Source organism: Patella vulgata, chromosome 4, assembly GCF_932274485.2.
Source record: "Patella vulgata chromosome 4, xgPatVulg1.2, whole genome shotgun sequence".
NCBI lineage: Eukaryota > Metazoa > Mollusca > Gastropoda > Patellidae > Patella > Patella vulgata.
This window is the reverse complement of record NC_065882.2, coordinates 25,367,903-25,384,867: the sequence shown is the minus strand read 5'-3', so window position 1 is coordinate 25,384,867 and position 16,965 is coordinate 25,367,903. Positions and strand designations below refer to the sequence as shown.

Below are 16,965 nucleotides of genomic sequence, written 5' to 3'. Positions count from 1 at the left end.
TTATCAAAAAAATGTGTGTATGGAAATGGATTCGGTTTCCCCGACAACGTATATTTTGATACCAAACGCGATCATATTGTGATAATTGGGTGGAAATAGGAATTTACTGGCCAAAACCAGAAGCCATTTTGGATTTTTTTGGCCAATTTAACACATTTGGGCACGGATTTCGGACTGGGACTTTTTTTTTTTGGTGATAATATAGATCTAGACCGACCATAAACCGTAGTCGGCATTTTTATTGCAGCAACTGGCACTTGTGCTATCTTCCCTGGACTATGACTGCAATGTGTAGGCTTATAAAGGGTATAGATAGTTTGTCAAATGTTTTCCGATAATGTCTAATGTGATATTGGTAGATTTGGCTTGAGATGGATCTAAGTTACAAAGTGACCTTAACACCGTTTATTTGTGCCAACAATATATTTGGCTCTGATTATTGAAATTTGGAGTTAAAGGCTAGTTTTGGGCAAATTAGAAATGCTTCTATGCATTACACCCACACCGGCACTCCCAACACAGATTCATGGCTTTATACATTTTCAAGGGTTTACCAACCACAAGTTGAATTCTATAAATAACACTGTCTTAAGCCCCGTTTACACTTGGCCGCGATAAGCGTGCCGTTCTCGGCACAGTACCAGGCAGTGATAATTTCAAGAAATTGACCTGTTTACATTACTCTGAAATAACCGGTCTCGAAACCGTGCCAGGCACGTCAAAATGTGAAGCTCGTCACAGAAAAGTTAATTTCAGTCCCTATGCAAATTACCTGGATGAAAACAATTATGGCGGTTGATTTAGTTTGGGCAGCCATTTTGACAAAACTGATGACAGAACTGTCAATCCTCGCAGGAAAAAATGTCAAGGTTCATTTGGCGCATGCGCAGTAATTCATACTGAGAACTGTTCTCAGACCAGATAGCATCTACACCACGAAAATTTAACACATAACCGTGCCGCGCCTGGCACCGTGCCGAGACCATCTCACTTCAGTGGGCCAAATTGGCAGGGTACTTAGTGCGGCACGCTTATGTTTGACCCGTGCCAAGACAACCTCACTTCAGTGGGCCAAATTGACATGGTACTCAGTACGGCACGCTTATGTTTGACCCGTTTACACCACAAAAAATCAACCGTGCCAAATTTGTAATGTAAACAGAGTTTTAGTTCATGTTCATAAAAAGTTTAGTTCCTTGAAGCATAAATTAAAGTGAAACGAAATGAAATGAGGTTCAACGTCCTACTGTTCTGCTCCGATATGGGCTAATGAAGACGGGCATATGCCATACAGTATGCTATGAGGGAAATTTTGCCCGGACAGCGGCACTACAGCCTACTCTTATATCAAATTCCAACTGTCAAGGGATCTTTTATGTGCAGGCCAATGTGTACACGGGACTTCGGTTTTTCATCCCATCCAAACGACTAGACAGCTGTCCTTGTCAGGTCCTCCGTCCTGCATCATTGACACGGCGGAACCACGCCAGAAAATCTGGATGAACTTTCTCGGCAAATGCAGGGATCGAACACCGAACCTCCAGACTAGCGAGCCAGCGTCTTACCCACTTAGCCACCGTGACCCCCTATGAATTAAAGCCAAACATACTAGAATTGAAGTCAGATAGAGAATCTAAGATGAAAATTATAACAATTCTGAAATCATTTCTATGCAACAAAGTCAAACACTATTTTTGAACAGTTTACCTCAATTAGAAGCAGAGTTATTGTGCTCCAAAAGTTTGGACAGATGGACAGGTGCCTAAAAGGCAGGGGACAATTAAACTAAAATATTTTAAGGAGGTACAGCAATTTCATTGATAAATGCCTGGTACCAATTCTAGATCTCTTGGACAAAGAAGGGGTTGCATTCTTAAAATATTTTAGTTATTGTGGGTAACACCCTGGGAAGAGTACTAGACACTGTAGACAATAGGAAAAACCCACACCATAATAACACAGGTAAGTTTCCTGAAGAGAAAGCAGTAACGTATCATCACAAAATGTCAAAAGCTGACACAAACTTTTCATTGCACTTTAATGCTTGAAATCAAATTCTATCCACAATGCTTAGAAAGTCCTGTAGCCAAATATTTAATTCAGTAGCATTGCAAACACGACTTATTTGTCAGTTTAAATCAACAATAATGTTATTATCTAACCAATCTTTAAGACACAGTGTGCCAGAATGCTTTGAAGCACCATTTGTAATGAAGTGACTGGATGAACGAGGCTAAACATATCCCACAAGGGAAAGGCTATCGGAGTAGACTGAAATTACAGTAAAAAAAGAAACGATACAATGTAAATCAGTTTTCATATTACATTATTACATTACATGCGTTGCGACCCATTTGTTTCCATTTCTAGGTGCCAAAGAATAGTGATTTAGCTCCTTTGAATGCAAGGTCAACAAGACTCATAATTGCAGCCACTACAGGACTAACACAGAGAATCTTGTTGACAAGGTACAGAAGACTCTATCATTCTATTTAAAAATGTGAATGTCAGACAAACGGACATTTGCTACTCTGAAGTGTTAACAAAGTTTTAATGTATAGGTAAACACATATCAGCTTTAACTAAATGAAGTACAATCAATATGGCCTCAATGGCTGAAAAAATCATATTGACAAAAGGACATCAGGCTGCTCAAAGTCTACTGAAACACCTTGGATATAAAAATTACACTAACAAAATCATAATTCTTCTATGGGTACATCAACTTTCTGCCTGTCTACTTTTTATTTCTGGCTCGTTTGTTTAAAACAAGCCTTGCATTACTCTCAATTCTATAAGTTTTCTGAATCTCCATGTTAAAGCCTTTCAGTTTTAGGTCCAAAGATGGTAGAGTTTTTATGATTACACCTGTTAAAGCTGTTATATCATTTTCACGAACAGTAAAACGTTGTCCTTCTACTAATATCATAGGTTTACGGAGTAATATGGTCACTGTAGCTGTATCACCTGGCATAATCATTGGTTTATCTTCAGGCAGTAATATACAACATGAAATATTCCATGTTTTATTAAACATCTGTTGGATATACTTGTGTAGTAAAGGTTTAGTTCTTCCTCCTTCCGCTTTTGTTAAAACATAGATATGAGCTTCAAAAGTATCCCATTGTTTGAAACTTTCTGTCTGACATAAAAACATACCTCTTTCAATAAAGTCACTCTTAATCCCCCTACACAAAGCACCCAAATGATCCCCTGCAAAACACTGGGGCACAGATTTCTTGAAAATTTGCATGTCTGAAACTGCAGTTTTGATTTCTGTTCCAAACCCCATTATCATTGCTTCCTGTCCCTTGTTTATAGTACCTTGTAATAAGGTACCTATACAAACAGAGCCTCGACCAGTAATATTTACGGAACCTTCAATAGGCATCAAAAATGGTGCAGTTATGTCTCTTGTAGGAGTAGGAATATAATCATCAATAGTTTCTATCAACTTCATAATAGATATTGATCCATTTTTATCATGACTACCATTCAAGGCTTCCAATGCGGATCCAGATATTATGGGGGCTTCATTGCCATCAAAACCATATTCTGTAAGCAAGTCTCTAACCTCTAACTCAACCAATTCTACCAATTCGTCATCAACAATATCAGCTTTGTTTACAAATACAACCACACGTTTTATTCCTATTTGCCTAGCTAAGAGTAAATGTTCTCTGGTTTGTGGCATACACCCATCTGTAGCAGCAACAACAAGAATGGCACCATCCATCTGAGAAGTGCCAGTAATCATATTTTTCACAAAATCAATGTGGCCAGGGCAATCAGTGTGTGCATAATGTCTTAACCGGGATTCATATTGCACGTGTGCAGCATTAATGGTTATTCCTCGACGTTTTTCTTCTGGTGCTTTATCTATTTGATCATAGTTTACAAAGTTTGTTAAACCCTTCTCGGACAAAACTTTCGTAATCGCTGCTGTCAAAGTTGTCTTGCCATGATCGACATGTCCAATAGTTCCAACGTTGCAATGCGGTTTTTTGTCAACTTCTTCTTTTACCGCGGACGAAGAAAACAATCCCAATGAATGTCTACTAAGTATTACTTTATTGGAAAAATTTAGTCTGTGTAAGACATCAGCAGTTCTTGAAAGGGCACAAACTAATCCCCTCACAAACATGTTATACTGCATGGAAGCAGCCATTTTCACTGGGTTCAAGGTCATCGCGTTGTGACCTTGGACCTCAGTTTCTGCGTATTAATTTCTGTGAAGCTACTGCAAAAGAATTTCTTAAACTAATGCTTGGAAACTCCAAACAATATCTGCGAAACTACACTATGAACCCATGAAAAACAATTAATGCCAATCATACCATTTTATGCTGTAGAAAATATTTTAGTTGTGTATTTCTATAGGGTTTATTTTTCGTGTAATGTTATATGAAACAGACTACAACAGAGTTGTAAGGCGTATTATTGCACCACCACAAGCCAGGCGATAACTGGTTGCAGTGAATTGTGAAATATTTTGAACTATATAACTTCTTGCTCTTTCCCCAAACTTCAGTTGCCCATACTGGGAGAACTTGACTATTTATTTTATTGTGTTTCTTTTGTTTGCACCTTGAAGTCACAGTTATTTTTCAACTTGTATTTCAAGCTCTAGTCTAAGTCTAAACTCAAACTGTTGAACAGAAAACAAGCAATAATTCTTGTTGAAAAGTATTATTGTATGAACAATTATCTAGACAGGAGATCAGAAAGAGGTTGTGTTTTACAAGTAATGACTGAAAAACCTTGCAAATTTTACATCAGTGGTAAAAAATGCAAGTTTGGTAAACATTGTCGATTCGTTCATTCGCAAGTGTTTAATTCCAATTTTACAAATTCGCTAAATTCAGATAAAAATGAAATTTTAAATACAGCAACCGATTCAAGTAATCTTTTACCAGGCCCGTTTTTTAATCTGTCTGCAAATTCAGCACAATCTAACCAAGATGGAGCAGTAAACTACTACTACGACAATCAAATCACGGGAGAGATTCCAGAATCTTCTCAAACAGATATCTGTGATTTCTATGTTAAAAAAGGTTATTGTGGCTATGGCACTAATTGTCGATATTACCATCCAGAATCAAGAGATCCCAAGACAGATGGAAAGGAGCAAAGGAGAGTGAAAGCCGAGGCTGCCAAGGAGAACAAATCTAAGAAGAATACAATTATAGCTTCTGGTGATGGTTTAATTGATCAGGATGGGACCCCAAAGGATGGAAAAAGTGAGAAACAAATATGTACTTTTTTTGCCAAGTATGGTCATTGCAAATTTGGAAAAAGTTGCAAGTACTTGCACTTTTATGTTCAGAAGAAGAAAGCTATAGAAGAGGCTGAACCTAGGCCTACGACCAAAAATGAAGACACAGAAGCAAGGGAAGATAGAATTACGACCAAAAATGAAGACACAGAAGCAAGGGAAGATAGAATTAAGCCCTCTGTCACTAGGAAAAGAATATGTCCTTATTTCACTTCTGGGTATTGTAGATGGGGACATCGCTGCAGGTTATTTCATCCAAAAGACTTGATGGAAAATGTTGAGGATCCAGTGGATGGGATAAGCTTAAATGATGTACACAACTCAATCAGTAATACTAATACTGTTGGTGTGGATGAGAAGAAGATGGAAGCTGTACCAACTACTAATCCAAAGGTCAGCAAAGTTTCAAGATCACAGCGCCTTCCTGTTCTACCAGTTAAGAGAGTTTTACTTCCAAAGAGATCAGCTGCATCCCAAGAGGAATTGAATGGTATGAGAAAGACAGAGATAGAGCAGATGAAGAAGAGATTTCCGAATGATAAACTGACTATTGTTGAAGAGAATTACAAAAAATTTGTTGCCAGTTTTTGCTTTACTCCTAGTGATCCTGATTGGGTTAGTAATCTATTATACCGGTATAGGAATGGGGGGGGGGTGGAACACTCCCTTAAAAGAGAACCTGAGCTGAACAGGCCAGTAGATCTTTGATTGTGTGTCATATAACTCGAAATGTTATAAAGATGAATAAACCACCTCATCTAAATCTAATGTCTGTTTTTGTACTGCTGTTGTGCAGCGATTTTTAAATATCTAATCCTGTATTTATATTATTAGCCTTGAGTCAATCATTTCGGTTTTTATTAATTTCATCAAATAAAAACATACATGTACAGATATGTTTGAATTTTACATACCAGTGCTCTTTTTTTTTTTAGCCTTTTGATGTGAAAAATTTTGTTTTAATGGTGAGCATTACAGAAGAATATCCAAAAGAGGTACATTTTCTAAGTTTCTTAACATCAGTATTTCATACCCCAAGTTTATGCATATACATGTACATATATATGTAATTTACATTTATATATTTGATAAAGCATGTCATCTTTTTATACGCCCACATTGGAAATGTGGTCGTATATTGCCGTCGCCGCCGTCCGTACGTCCGGCTGTCGTCCTCAATTTCTTGTGAACACTCTACAGACTACATTTATTATCTGATTGTTTTGAAATTGATATATGTTGTTGATATTAGTGAGATGAAGAATCCTATTGATTTTCAGCGATTTCCAATAATTACTGCCAGAGTTATGACCCTTGATCACTTTGAAAAATCTTGTGGACGCTCTAGATTCTAAAGTTAATATCTGATTGACTTTAAATTTATACACAGTGTTTAAGGTCATGAGACGAAGAAGCCTATTGATTTTCAATGATATCCGATAATAATTGCCAGAGTTATGGCCCTTGATCACTTCAAAAAATCTTGTGGACGGTCTAGAGGTCAAAGTTAATATCCGATTGACTTTAATTTTATACACATTGCTTAAGGTCATGATACAAAGAGGCCTATTGATTTTCAGCAAATTCCGATAATTACTGCCAGAGTTATGACCCTTGATCACTCCAAAAAAATTTGTGGACGCTCTAGATGTCATCTTTTTATACGCCCACATTGGAAATGTGGTCGTATATTGCCGTCGCCGCCGTCCGTACATCCGGCTGTCGTCCTCAATTTCTTGTGAACACTCTACAGACTACATTTATTATCTGATTGTTTTGAAATTGATATATGTTGTTGATATTAGTGAGATGAAGAAGCCTATTGATTTCCAGCGATTTCCAATAATTACTGCCAGAGTTATGACCCTTGATCACTTTGAAAAATCTTGTGGACTCTCTAGATTCTAAAGTTAATATCTGATTGACTTTAAATTTATACGCAGTGTTTAAGGTCATGAGACGAAGAATCCTATTGATTTTCAGCGATTTCTGATAATTGCTGCCAGAGTTATGGCCCTTGATCACTTTGAAATATCTTGTGGACTCTCTAGAGGCTAAAGTTAATATCCGATTGACTTTAGAGTTATACACAGTATTTAAGGTCATGAGATGAAGAAGCCTATTGATTTTCAACGATTTCCAATAATTACTGCCAGAGTTATGGCCCTTGATCACTTTAAAAAAACTTGTGGATGCTCTAGAGGCTAAAGTTATCATCCGATTGACTTTAGATTGATACAGAGTTTAAGGTCTTGAGACGAACAAGTTTATTGATTTTCAATGCAATTTGATACTTTGAACAGCTAAATCCATGATATTAAATGTATCGTATACTAAACATTAGCATGGAGGAGAACTTTATAAAAGCCAAACAAATTCTAATGATTTTCTGATAATTACTTAATGAGTTGTTACTCTTAATCAGATTTTAATGTATTATGAATGTTTCATTACCAAAAAAAGTAAAAATATGCAATAACTCTTGTTGACTGCCCGGGTGTTTTAGCTGCTGTGGGCATATATTTCGTTGTCTGGCAACCTATTTTTTTATTTATTTCAGACATACATAAAATATGTTTAATTTATTGCCATTAAAATCAAAGTATTAATATTGTATACTGTTACCAGAGTATTGTCTTTATTTCAGATCCTTTTGGTTAATATGCCAACTGAACAAGATATGCCTGAAACTGTTCGAAGGTTAGTATAAAAATCTTGGATTATATCAAGGACAAAAAAACAACAGCTGATTTTGCCTTTATTAGTATTTGTGCTGATTTCCATCTAAATTTGAAAAGATTATTGCTTTCATCTGTTTTATTTCTTTGTAGAGAATTAGTTAACAAAAATATTGAGATTTATAATGGAATATCTTCTTCTAAAATTGAGCTTCATGTTGAATGCTTTTTTTTTTGTTATTAGTGTTGATGAGTGATGTACATGTAGCTTTGGCATTTATTATAATGCTATAATCATTAATTGTCAATTTCATTATTGAATACTGCACCAAATAAAATAGATAAGGCTAATACATTTCTTCTATACAAACTGAAGTTATTTTAAACACACTTTTGTTCTGTGCAAGGTGCATAACTTCCATGATACATTCTGCAAAGTGGAGTTTTCTTCTCTTGACATCCAGTCATTCAAGACAAAATTTTCAATAAAGAATTAAGTATGAATTTCATCTTTAAACACTACACCAAATACAAAGTGAATGAAATAGTACCATTAAATTACTTGTTAACAAAATGGTTATTACATGTATGAACTTGTTTTAAAATTTATAAGTTTAATTGATTGGCTTCAAAATAAGAGTAGGCTGTAGTGCCTAAAATTTTCCTCATAGCACACTGTTAGTACAGAAAAGTAGGGCATTAAATCCCATTTTTTTCTGTTTGGCTAAATGTAGTGAACACACACATAAACACAACCAAAAACACACAGATATTTTTGTTTTATTTTGTAGATATGTACAAGAAAGTATTTGCGATTGGTTGAGTGAGAAATCAGATACCCTTGAAAAAACTGATAAATTAGAGCTTTTGTTTCGACCTCTCTTGCATTGGCTGGACAAAAATCTAGAGAGTGTAGTGACAAATGGATTACGTCAGGTAAATATATTATTTATATAAAACAAACATGTATTAGTACATGCAGTGGATAATTAAACATTATTAATATTTATGTAAATGTATTATCATTTTAAGTACAATTAGCCTTATGTGAATTTTATCTTTTGCAGTTTAAAAAGGAACTGGTTGCCAAGGCTGCAGGGTTTGAATTCATACCTGCTTCTCAGCTTCAGTCTAATGTTAAACATGCTACTCCTGATTCAGCTGATGATGAGAATGACTCTGATGTTATTAACAGCCAGGATGACACAGATGAGGATGAAAATGAAAGTAGTGAGGATGAAGATAAAGAAACTAAACAAACATTTGCTGACGTTGAAAGAAAAGGAACAGAGGTGTCCTTCAAGAATCTTCAATTAAAGGAACAGAGTGGGACCCTTATCTTCGAGAAAATAAATCTATCTATCCAATGTATCCGATGCAAAACAAAGTCTGAGTTTAGCACACCTTGCAACCGTATCAATTCACTTGACTGTACAAAATGTAATACTACACAGATAGCTCGTTATCGACCAGCTATAGCTCATCAATACTCTTCAGTTATTGGTTATCTTGATCTAAACAACTGTACACCATTTGATCTAATTCTTCCAGAGTCTTCACCTGTTGTTAGTTGTATGAACTGCAACAATACAACTAAAATATCAGTAGGTTGAATTATTTATTTTGAAAATCATTGGAAACGCATCACCAGTGCTAGATTTACCTATAGACTATAGGCTTGGCAAACTGAAGCCTAGGAACCAAGACCCTGTCAAGCCTTTCTTACACACACACTGTTAGTCTTCTTAAACATCCGTTATCATCCTTGGCTTTGGTCAAGTTATATTTATAGCACGGCTTTCATGAGTAAACAGGTTTAACACCTCGGCCACTGGTTAAACCTGTTAGCGAATGAAGCGTGCTATAAATGACTTGTAACATTGACACCTGCTCAACATGCTTGTTGTTATTGCACAGAAAACCCAGTCCACTTCTCTATATGATTTCTACTAAAACTAGTGTAAACCAGCAAAAGTGTGCAATAACATTGAACATGTCTAGTTATTGCACGGTTAAGCTTCACCCATTCTACTAGAGGGAAAACAATCTGCTTATTCAACAAAAAGAACAAAGGAAGATTTCCCGTACATGTTACAATTATTTTTATACGTCCACATTCATAATGTGAACGTATTATGCCGTCGCCCCTGTCTGTGTGTGTGTGTGTGTGTGTATGTATGTGTGTGTGTGTGTGTGTCTGTGGTTCGCCTACAGGGCGCAATTCTTCATGGATTTTCTTCAAACTTGGTATACTTATTCCTTATACCCCAAGGAAGATCCCTATTGTTTTTGGTGCATGCCCGACCCCCCGGGGCAGAGCCACGCCCATTTCTAGTATTTGTTTGTTTGTCGTCTACAGGCCACATTTCTTAACTAATAATCTTGAAACTTTGCATACACATTCTTTGTACCCTAAGGAACATCCCTATCGTTTGGGGTGCATGCCCAACCCCCAGGGGCAGAGCCACGCCCATTTTCTTTTCGTGTGTCTTTGTGTCGCCTACAGGGCGCAATTCTTACTGGATTTTCTTCAAACTTGGTATACTTATTCCTTATACCCCAAGGAAGATCCCTATTGTTTTTGGTGCATGCCCGACCCCCAGGGGCAGAGCCACGCCCATTTCTAGTATTTGTTTGTTTGTCGTCTACAGGCCACATTTCTTAACTTATAATCTTGCATACACATTCTTTGTACCCTAAGGAACATCCCTATCGTTTGGGGTACATGCCCAACCCCCAGGGGCAGAGCCACGCCCATTTCCCATTTTCTTTTCGTGTGTCTTTGTGTCGCCTACAGGGCGCAATTCTTACTGGATTTTCTTCAAACTTGGTATACTTATTCCTTATACCCCAAGGAAGATCCCTATTGTTTTTGGTGCATGCCCGACCCCCAGGGGCAGAGCCACGCCCATTCCTTATATTTATTTATTTGTTTGTCATCTACAGACCGCATTTCTTAACGTATCATCTTGAAACTATGCATACTTATTCTTTGTACCCCAAGGAACATCCCTATCGTTTGGGGTGCATGCCCGACCCCAGGGGCAGAGCCACGCCCATTTTCTTTTCTTTTTATGTCTGTGTGTCGCTTATAGGCCACAATTCTTAATCAATCGTCTTGAAAATTTTTCATATGAATTGCTTATACCCTAAGTATGATCCCTATTGTTTTTGGTGCATGCCCGACCCCCAGGGGCAGAACCACGCCCATTCCTTATATTTATTTATTTGTTTGTCATCTACAGACCGCATTTCTTAACGTATCAACTTTACATACTTATTCCTTATACCCTAAGGATGACCCCTATTGTTTTTGGTGCATGCTCGCCTCCCCGGGGCAGAGCCACGCCCAGTTTTTGTATTTGTTTGTTTGTCGTCTACAGGCCACATTTCTTAACGTATCATCTTGAAACTTTGCATACTTATTCTGTGTACCCTAAGGAACATCCCTATCGTTTTGGTTGCATGCCCAACCCCCAGGGGCAAAGCCACGCCCATTTTCTTTTTTATGTCTGTGTGTCGCCTACAGGCCACAATGTTTAATCAATCGTCTTGAAATTTTTTCATATGAATTGATACCCTAACGATGATCCATATTGGTTTTTTTACCCCTAGGGACAGAACCACGCCCATTTTCTTTTCTTTTTATGTCTGTGTGTCACCTACAGGCCACAATTCTTAATCAATCGTCTTGAAAAAATTTCATATGAATTGCTTATACCCTAACGATGATCGCATTTCTTATCGTATCACCTTGAAACCTAGCATACATATTCCTTCTATCCTAAGGAACATCCCTATTATTTGTGGTGAATACCCAACCCCCAGGGGCAGAGCTACGCCCATTTTCTTTTTTTATGTCTGTGTGTCACTTGCGGACCGCATTTCTTAATCGATCATCTTGAAAACTTTTTTATACTTATTCCTTATAGCCTAAGGCTACTTTTTATACTTATTCCTTAATCCTAAGGCCGACCTCTATTATTATTTTTGGTGCATGCTCGACCCCTTGGGACAGAGCCACGCCTAATGTTTGTGTGTCTTGTGTTTTGCCTACAGACCGCAATTCTTAACAGATCCTTTTGAAACTTTGCATACCTATTCGAAACGTCATGCTTTTGGAATAAAGACATCGATTGTTTTAAAATAAAAATTGTGTTCTGTTAATGTGAACGAAGTGTTAAACTGATAGCAGTCCTACAACCCAGTTTTATTTCACAGACCCTCAATGCAAACTGGACCATATCAAACAAAACAGGAATGTGGACGTATATTGCTGCGTTAGCGATGCTCTTGTTAAAAGACACATTCATCTTCCTTTATTCGTGAGGATGGAATGGCCTCTCATCTAAATCCGGCACTGATTCTGACTGCAAGTGCGTACTAACTACTACTATTCTAGCTCTCTAATCTATATATTAATTTTGTACTGTGTACATCAGGACATACTGACCTTAACCAAACAAAATTTATAAGAAATGTGACATTAATAGTAGGTCGAGATACACCTTCAAGATGGAAGAGCTCTATCAATTTCATGTTTTGTTATTTATTATTTCAGGCCTTTTGTAGTGGTCAAGTTCATGATATTAACTGTAGATCTTGCCATGAGAAGTTGCGCATAGCTGTGGATGCTGTAAGATTTTTTGAATTACAGCAAGCAGAAATTGAGACTCCAAGTAAGTTTTATAAATTCCTATTGACACTTGACAATATTGGCTTTTATTATCCCATCTATCAAATGTTTTAAACATAAATCTGATTATTGCAAGTCTTTATTTAGGCTTCAGATGTCATAGAAATTATAAATTAGATCTTTATTTACACAACAAGCACAAAATCAACTCTGTAGACCCACGGATGGCTTGGATTTAAACAGGATTTCATTGATTGATTAAATTTTTAAATGGCGTCGTAAGCTGAGATTAACCGTTACGTTGACGTCATACTCCGGGAAATTTTAGATCGAGGCTGAATGATAGAGTGTACAAAGCGAGGCCGCTGTTGAGCGAGGCCGCATATGTCGGTCAATTTGATTGTTCGATATATACGGCCTTGATATTATGTTTATTTGTGGTTAAAATGAGAGTTTTGATGTCGGTATTATACGCTCTTTTATCACTTGCATTTACAGAAAAGTTATGGAAATTGATAAACATCGCAGCTAACATCACCCCAGTTGAATTGCAGCCCATGCAGCCCCATTGGATCAATGTTTCCGATTTCAATTTGTCTGCTTCGGGAGTACACGCAGGCTAACAAGATTGAAGAAGTCGGCTATAATTATGCCTCATTGATTTGGTCCATTCCTTTAAAACTTTCGCTTCTTATCTATATAATAAAAGTCCTATTTTTAATTTGTAGTAAAAATAAATGTGATACGAATTGAAAACGTTACTTGATAATCGAGATTATGTAGGTGGAGTTAACGCCTGTCAAGCAAACGGCCTGCATTCTCGTAGACGGTGAAGAGGGATTTGACTCCTATTTCTAGTCAAAAATTACAATGGTGATAACTTTGTTCAGAATAAAGTAATTTGACTGAAATTTTCAATATATTCTTCTTTCATCATCTATTTTTGAACTGTTATAGCAAGAATGGCCAACTCTCTATTAAAATCTCCCATAATGTATCTTTAAGTTAGGGCACATATTTTTTTCAGACTCCTAACTCATCTGCAAAATCAACCCAACCCATTTTGCTGTAAATATAAGGCCTTATCATCAATAACACATATAAACAGCCATCACCACCTATAAGTCTTAGCTAAAATCTTTTAATCCTATTGAATCTAAGCCTATTTTTTTTTTTCTTTTTTTTTTTAATGTTAAATAATCAATTTGAGTATGTGGATTAAATTAGATACCAGAAAAAGGCAAATGAACGGGGTTTTAAATTTTCTATTTGAATATATTTTAGATTCTGGTCAAATACACAAAGTTGGTGTGAAGAAAGCAAATCGTATAATCAAAAATCCAGCTATACAAGAAGGTAAACCACTACCTGCAAATGGAGCTTGTAAACATTATAAAAAAAGTTACAGATGGCTCAGGTATTTTGTGTTCTGATACTATCAATATCTAATATGATGGGGAAATTTTTAAGATAAACAACTATTATACGGTTTGTTGAACAAGTAAATATTTGTTTAATGGTGTAGGGTCACCTGCCTAAAACTGAGGATTCTTTCCGTGTCTTCCGGTTTCCTCCCACTGCTAAAGTTCCCTACGTAGAGGAAAATTATTGAAATAAATTTGCACCATAAGTTGGTCCGAAATGAACTTTGTGTTGAGTGGACGTTGAACCCTATGTGGCAAGTTCAAATCTGTTATGGACTAAAAATTTTATAAAATTATTATCTTCAATTTACTGTCATTACTTTTTGTCCCCCGCCTTTCGAAGAAAGCAGGGGACTATTATAATGGGTTCGTCCGTCCGTCTGTCTGTCCGTCACACTTTTTGGGACACAATAACTCTCTTTCTAATTGAGCTAGAATGTTCAAACTTGGTGTAGGTGTTTATTAGGCCAATGCCTTGATGGAGTTCGAAGATGAGCATTTTCCGCTTAGGGTAAGCGGAGATAAGCAATTTGATTGGTTGATGCTTTGGGACACGATAACTTTAGTTCTAATTAAGTGAGAGTGATGAAACTTGGTTTATAGTTTCATTACATCAATACCCTGTCGAAGTTCGATAATGAGCATTTTCTGCTCAGAGTAAGTAGAGCGATAAGCAATTTGATTGGCCAAGATTTTGGGAAACAATAACTCTCCTTCTAATTGAGCTAGAATGTTCAAACTTGTTGTAGGTGTTTATTAGGTAAATGCCTTGATGGAGTTCAAAGATGAGCATTTTCTGCTTACGGTAGACAGAGATAAGCAATCTGATTGGTTGATGCTTTAGGGGCACGATAACTTTGGTTATAATGAAGTGAGAGCGATGGAATTCTGAATATAGATTCATTATATCATTACCTTGGCTAAGTTCGATTGTGCGAATTTTCTGCCTGGGCTAAGGAGCGATAAACAATTTGATTGGTCAAGACTTTGAAACATAAAAACTCTGCTTTTAATTCGGGTAGAATGTTTAAACTGATGTTGATGTTCATTAGGTGAATGTCTTGACTGATTTCAATGATTAACATTTCATGATAAAGCTAAGCAGAGCTAATCAATTTCATTGGTCAATGCTTTGGGACAAAGTAATCTTGATTCTGTCTGATAGAGAGTGATGAAACTTAGTGTGTAGTTTGATTGCTCGATACTTTTGAAAAAAATAAATATGCGATTAATTAATATGTGTCATCTATTTATTTTGGGATTTCGGCGGGGGATATCAGCCTCACTGTTGGCTTGTTTTCTTTATGGTATATATATAGAGGATATTTGTCGTTTTAGAGTGAATAACATATTTTATTTCATCGAGAAGCAAGAAAACTTATATTTTCACGAATGCGTAGCATGAGTGAAAATATAAATGTTTTCTTGCTTAGAGATGAAATAAAATATGTTATTCACGACAAAACGACAAATGTTCTATTTATTTTATGATTTTACAATCATTTTAGGTAAAAACAACTAGCCAGTGGAATAACACTTTTATTTCACTGATAAAACGCTGTATTCCACTACTGATCATAAAATAAATATATATATAAAATATATATGTAGTTTATGATTCTATTTATATTTTGTAGATTTCCATGTTGTGGAAAGACCTATCCATGTGATATATGTCACAATGAGAATGAAATTGATCATGAGATGAAGTATGCTAATAGAATGATTTGTGGTTATTGTTGTACAGAACAGGTAAGGTTTACAATAATAATACACCTTCAATAGATTTCGATTTGATCAAATTCTTAAAAGAAACAAAACCTTTTGGATTTAGGTCAATTATAGTGTAAAATTATGTTGATGTGATGTGTTTATTTGGTTAGTGCTGAAACGTATCAGAATATACATTCAGGATTACGGTCTTGTAGATATCACCGCTGCTTTCTTGTATGTGGTTAACTGATTAGTGATTTCCAGCAAATTTAGTTTGAAATTGTATATAATTGTAAGCATTCCATTGCTTATAATAGAAGTATATCAAATGCTAGCTACCTATTGGGGGAATACAACTAGCAATGATCACCGTTATATGTTGACAAGTACTGTTGGGTTTTTTATTTTATATTTTTTTTGTAATTTTTTTTTGTAATTTTGAACACAATTTTAGTATGGACTTTGTTTTCAAGACAGCTAGATCGTTTGATGGTACATACTACATTAACAGTATATGTTGAACCTGACTCAGTTCAGTAGATATTTAGTATCAATAAGATTCTTTAATCCTCTTCAAACTTTTCTCCTTTCAGATATATTCTGTGGAGAAGCCTTGTAAAGGTTGTACTCAACTGATGACAAAGAGCGCTGGCTGTCATTGGGAAGGTGGACAAGGCTGTCGTGATAAAATAAAGATGAACAGAGGAGATGCCCAGAAATATAGCAACATGGGAAAAACTATATCTAAACATGCCCAGAAAGTTAAAGATATGAATAGTAAAAAGAAGACTAAACTGAGACATACATAGAGCTGTCTCTTTAGTTTTGAAATTTATTAGGCCACACAACTTATTTTATTTGTGTTGCCTTAGATTTTCATGTAAAAAAAAAAAAAGAACTTTGATATATATTACTGTTTGCATGAATAATAAATTGTATTTTTCACTAAATGCCAACTAATTCCCTTTTAATTTTGCCAACCATTTATTTAGATTTATCTGAATACAAGTAGTTAAATAATAAAAAAAAATTGACATTATTTGAAAGTTGGAATAAATTCAAAAGAAGGATACAAATTATAAAGAGTTTTTCTACATTTGAGGTTAAACAATAATGCTGAATATAAAATAATTATTTGAGTGTTAAGGAACAGCATCTAGTCGTCAGGATGAGCCACAAAATATCGAGGTCACATGTACTGTTGACATGTGACGTAAAAGAACCTTTGACAGTTGGAAC

General features: G+C 35.9%; 2 protein-coding genes across 2 annotated transcripts; one reads left to right on the top strand and one right to left on the bottom strand.

Moving 5' to 3' along the window:
• Window positions 1–2,021: 2,021 nt before the first annotated feature.
• On the bottom strand, window positions 2,022–4,179 carry LOC126818366 (elongation factor Tu). Its single transcript, XM_050545756.1, has one exon. It carries the CDS (start codon window positions 4,166–4,168, stop codon window positions 2,738–2,740), a length of 1,431 nt encoding a protein of 476 aa, XP_050401713.1. The 5' UTR covers window positions 4,169–4,179; the 3' UTR covers window positions 2,022–2,737.
• Window positions 4,180–4,420: 241 nt separating this feature from the next.
• On the top strand, window positions 4,421–16,676 carry LOC126817555 (uncharacterized). The gene is made up of 9 exons (XM_050544617.2): window positions 4,421–5,890; window positions 6,211–6,270; window positions 7,923–7,975; window positions 8,745–8,889; window positions 9,021–9,557; window positions 12,515–12,632; window positions 13,874–14,006; window positions 15,651–15,765; window positions 16,320–16,676. Exons 1-9 carry the CDS (start codon window positions 4,697–4,699, stop codon window positions 16,533–16,535), a joined length of 2,571 nt encoding a protein of 856 aa, XP_050400574.1. The 5' UTR covers window positions 4,421–4,696; the 3' UTR covers window positions 16,536–16,676.
• The last annotated feature ends 289 nt before the right edge of the window (window positions 16,677–16,965 follow it).

Coding starts and splice junctions, on each gene's coding strand:
- LOC126818366 (XM_050545756.1), bottom strand. CDS start 4,168: ATGGCTGCTTCCATGCAGTATAACATGTTTGTGAGGGGATTAGTTTGT.
- LOC126817555 (XM_050544617.2), top strand. CDS start 4,697: ATGAACAATTATCTAGACAGGAGATCAGAAAGAGGTTGTGTTTTACAA. Junction 9,558..12,514: donor ACAATACAACTAAAATATCA/GTAGGTTGAATT, acceptor TTATTATTTCAG/GCCTTTTGTAGTGGTCAAGT. Junction 15,766..16,319: donor GTTATTGTTGTACAGAACAG/GTAAGGTTTACA, acceptor TTCTCCTTTCAG/ATATATTCTGTGGAGAAGCC.